The following is a 2,685-nucleotide window of genomic DNA, read 5'->3' on the forward strand; positions in this document are numbered from 1 at the left end:
GGCTGAATTTCGAACCTAGGCCTGAAATGTGGGGCGCCGACCCCATCTAACAGACCGGTTTGGTGACGCTCACGCATCAAGGTGGACCCCACACGACTCAAGCACGTATTCCTCCCAGTGAATTTTTCTCGGCGGGTGCAGGTGGGCCGGGAAGAAAAACTAAAAAAAAACAGGAACGTTGCCACGCTAAAAAAACACAAGGGCCTAAAAACCATGAGAATTCAAACAGCAATCCTCGAGCAAACACAAACGGATGAAAAACATATAACGTTCTGAAACTAAAACCCCTCCACCCAAAAAAAAAAACCCAAATCTTCAAACTGAAGCATAGAAATCCGGAGAGAAAGAAAACCATCTGAATCCACAGCTCCATTTCTCTGGCAAGAACGGGCATTTCGACAGCGAATGCCATGTCTTCCTCCCCACCTTATACACCAATATCTCAGGCCATGTATAACAGCACACACAGACCATTCCGTCGTGCCACAAGCAGTACACATGCTCGTAGTTATGGTAGCAAACCGAGCCGAATTTCCGCCACATCAATTCCGGCAAGCTCGCGATTTCCGCCACCTTCGTCTCCCCTTCTCTCAGCTCCCACACCTTCAGATTCTCCGAAATCCCGTCCCGCCCAGTCCCGCCCACCAAGTACAAATTCCCATTGTTTGCATTGCTGTCGCTGACCAAACGGACGAATACGAGCTCCTGGGGTAGTTCCACCGTCGATTTCCACCACCGGCCAGTGTCCAATTCAAAACCCACGATCGAAAACGGCTCCCGAGTCGTAAAATGCAGAGACCCATTAAAGAAAACCGCATCTTGGTGGGAATTCTGGCTTAGGATTGGATCGAAGCTCTCTGATCTGGTCCATTTCTCGGTCCGGGAATCGTAGACGAAGGCCCAATACTCCAACGGCGAATAACAGAGACTGAAGATCTTGTATCCATGCAGCGAAGGAGAAGACCGCGGCGACGATGGAGATGCGGAGATCAGAGTCGTCGATGTGAAAGGGTATCTTGGGAATTCGATGGTCTTGGTGGATTTCGTGAGGAGATTGCAAATGAGGAAGGAATTGGGGAGAGAGAAGCAGAGCCGACCGTTGGAAGCGGAGACGAGGCGCAAGGAGGCGCACTTTGGCGGGAGAGTGGGGGAGAGGGATAACATGCGCCAGCGGTTGAAGAAGGCGTCGTGGAGGGGGAAGAGGTTGTGGAATTGCGGGTGGGAGAGAAGGATAAAGCTGGAAAGGGGAGGAGTCTTGGTTTGAGAGAGGAAAGATGGAGAGAAGAGGAGGAATTTGAAGTGCTTGCATGTGGTGCGCAGGTTAAGGAAGGTTTTCATAGGGAGGAGAGCTAAAATGCGCTCCAGGAGCTCTTCAGGTAACCTGCTCCAGATCCCGGGATCCATTTCCGGGGACGTGGTCGCCGGGATCTGACAACTGGACCTCGCCGGGATTTGTGTCATATGGATGAGGAACGATAGGACCATTTTTCGGAAAAATGGTGTCCGGTGTGAAGTGTTTTATAGAGTGACGAGGTCTGCTAATTCCACACGCGTGTGCAAGCCCTTCACATTCCCACGCAGCGCATGTGTCAGGATATTACACGTGTGTAAGATCTGACCTTTCTATGAGTAAATCAATACAGTTTAGATCTTCTAACTTACAAATCAGGCCATTTATCATTTCAAGTGATCCAAGCATATCAAAACAAATGAATGGCTGGAAGTTTATATATCACCATTAATTTATTTTATGAATTGTGGCTCACCTGAATAAATAAATTGCCTATTTTTTAGTTAGCCGATCTAACTCTATTTTCCAAACTTATGGAAAGCTCAGATCGCACACACGTGTTTAATGTTTGAATCTATTCCTGCGTGAGGATGTATACGGCTTTGCACGCGTGTGGAATCAACAAAACGTAGATTTTGGTAGACGGCATGGCAGTTTGGTCGTTTTGGGTGGGAATTTAGAAAGATGTGGGCCCCGTTGGTTAAATGTCCAATTTACCTCGTACCAGTACTCACGAGAATGGTAAGTTCTAGATTTCTAGAGTGGCCCACCTAGGGCTGGTGGTCGGTAGTTTGTGGACCCTAACATGATGTATGTGTCTCATCCGTGCTGTCCATTCATTTTTACGGATAATTTTATGGTACGAAGCTAAAACTGAGGTATATCAAAATCTCAATTGAGCTGCAAAGTGTTAATTGAACTCTCATTATTAAAAACTTACTGGGGTTACAAAGGTTTTAGATCAAGCTAATATTTGTTTTTTACCTTCGTCCAGGCCTGTATGATCTAATATAATGTGGGCCCCAGGAGGCTTTTAATGGTAGACGTTCAATCACTACTGTTTTACCATGGTATGGTTCACCTGATCTTGATCTGCCTAAATTTTGAGATAAATTAATAAAATGATGTGTAAAAATGAATGAATGGGGTGGATAAAACACATGGATCATGGTGGCCCACATAGCACTGAGGTCAAGCCAAACCGCGTTCGTACAGGTAGACCTTAGGACTGGCAATTGCCCAGGTCTACGCTGAAATTATAAAATTTATATTTCAGTACTGACTAAACTCTACAGTATACCGAGTAAACTCTGTGGGGCCAACCGTGATGTATGTGTCTTATCTATGCCATCCATCCATTTTAATTTTTACCAAATCATTCAAGGAAGGAAGCC

The 2,685-nt window shown here is 46.1% G+C and overlaps 1 protein-coding gene across 1 annotated transcript; it reads right to left on the reverse strand.

Annotated features, from left to right (window-relative positions):
- Positions 1-205: 205 nt before the first annotated feature.
- On the reverse strand, positions 206-1,478 carry LOC131229504 (F-box/kelch-repeat protein At5g43190-like). Its single transcript, XM_058225469.1, has one exon. The coding sequence runs from the start codon at positions 1,459-1,461 to the stop codon at positions 316-318; it is 1,146 nt and encodes a 381-aa protein (XP_058081452.1). The 5' UTR covers positions 1,462-1,478; the 3' UTR covers positions 206-315.
- Between the last annotated feature and the right edge of the window lie 1,207 nt (positions 1,479-2,685).

Source organism: Magnolia sinica, chromosome 16 (assembly GCF_029962835.1).
Source record: "Magnolia sinica isolate HGM2019 chromosome 16, MsV1, whole genome shotgun sequence".
Classification (NCBI taxonomy): domain Eukaryota; kingdom Viridiplantae; phylum Streptophyta; class Magnoliopsida; order Magnoliales; family Magnoliaceae; genus Magnolia; species Magnolia sinica.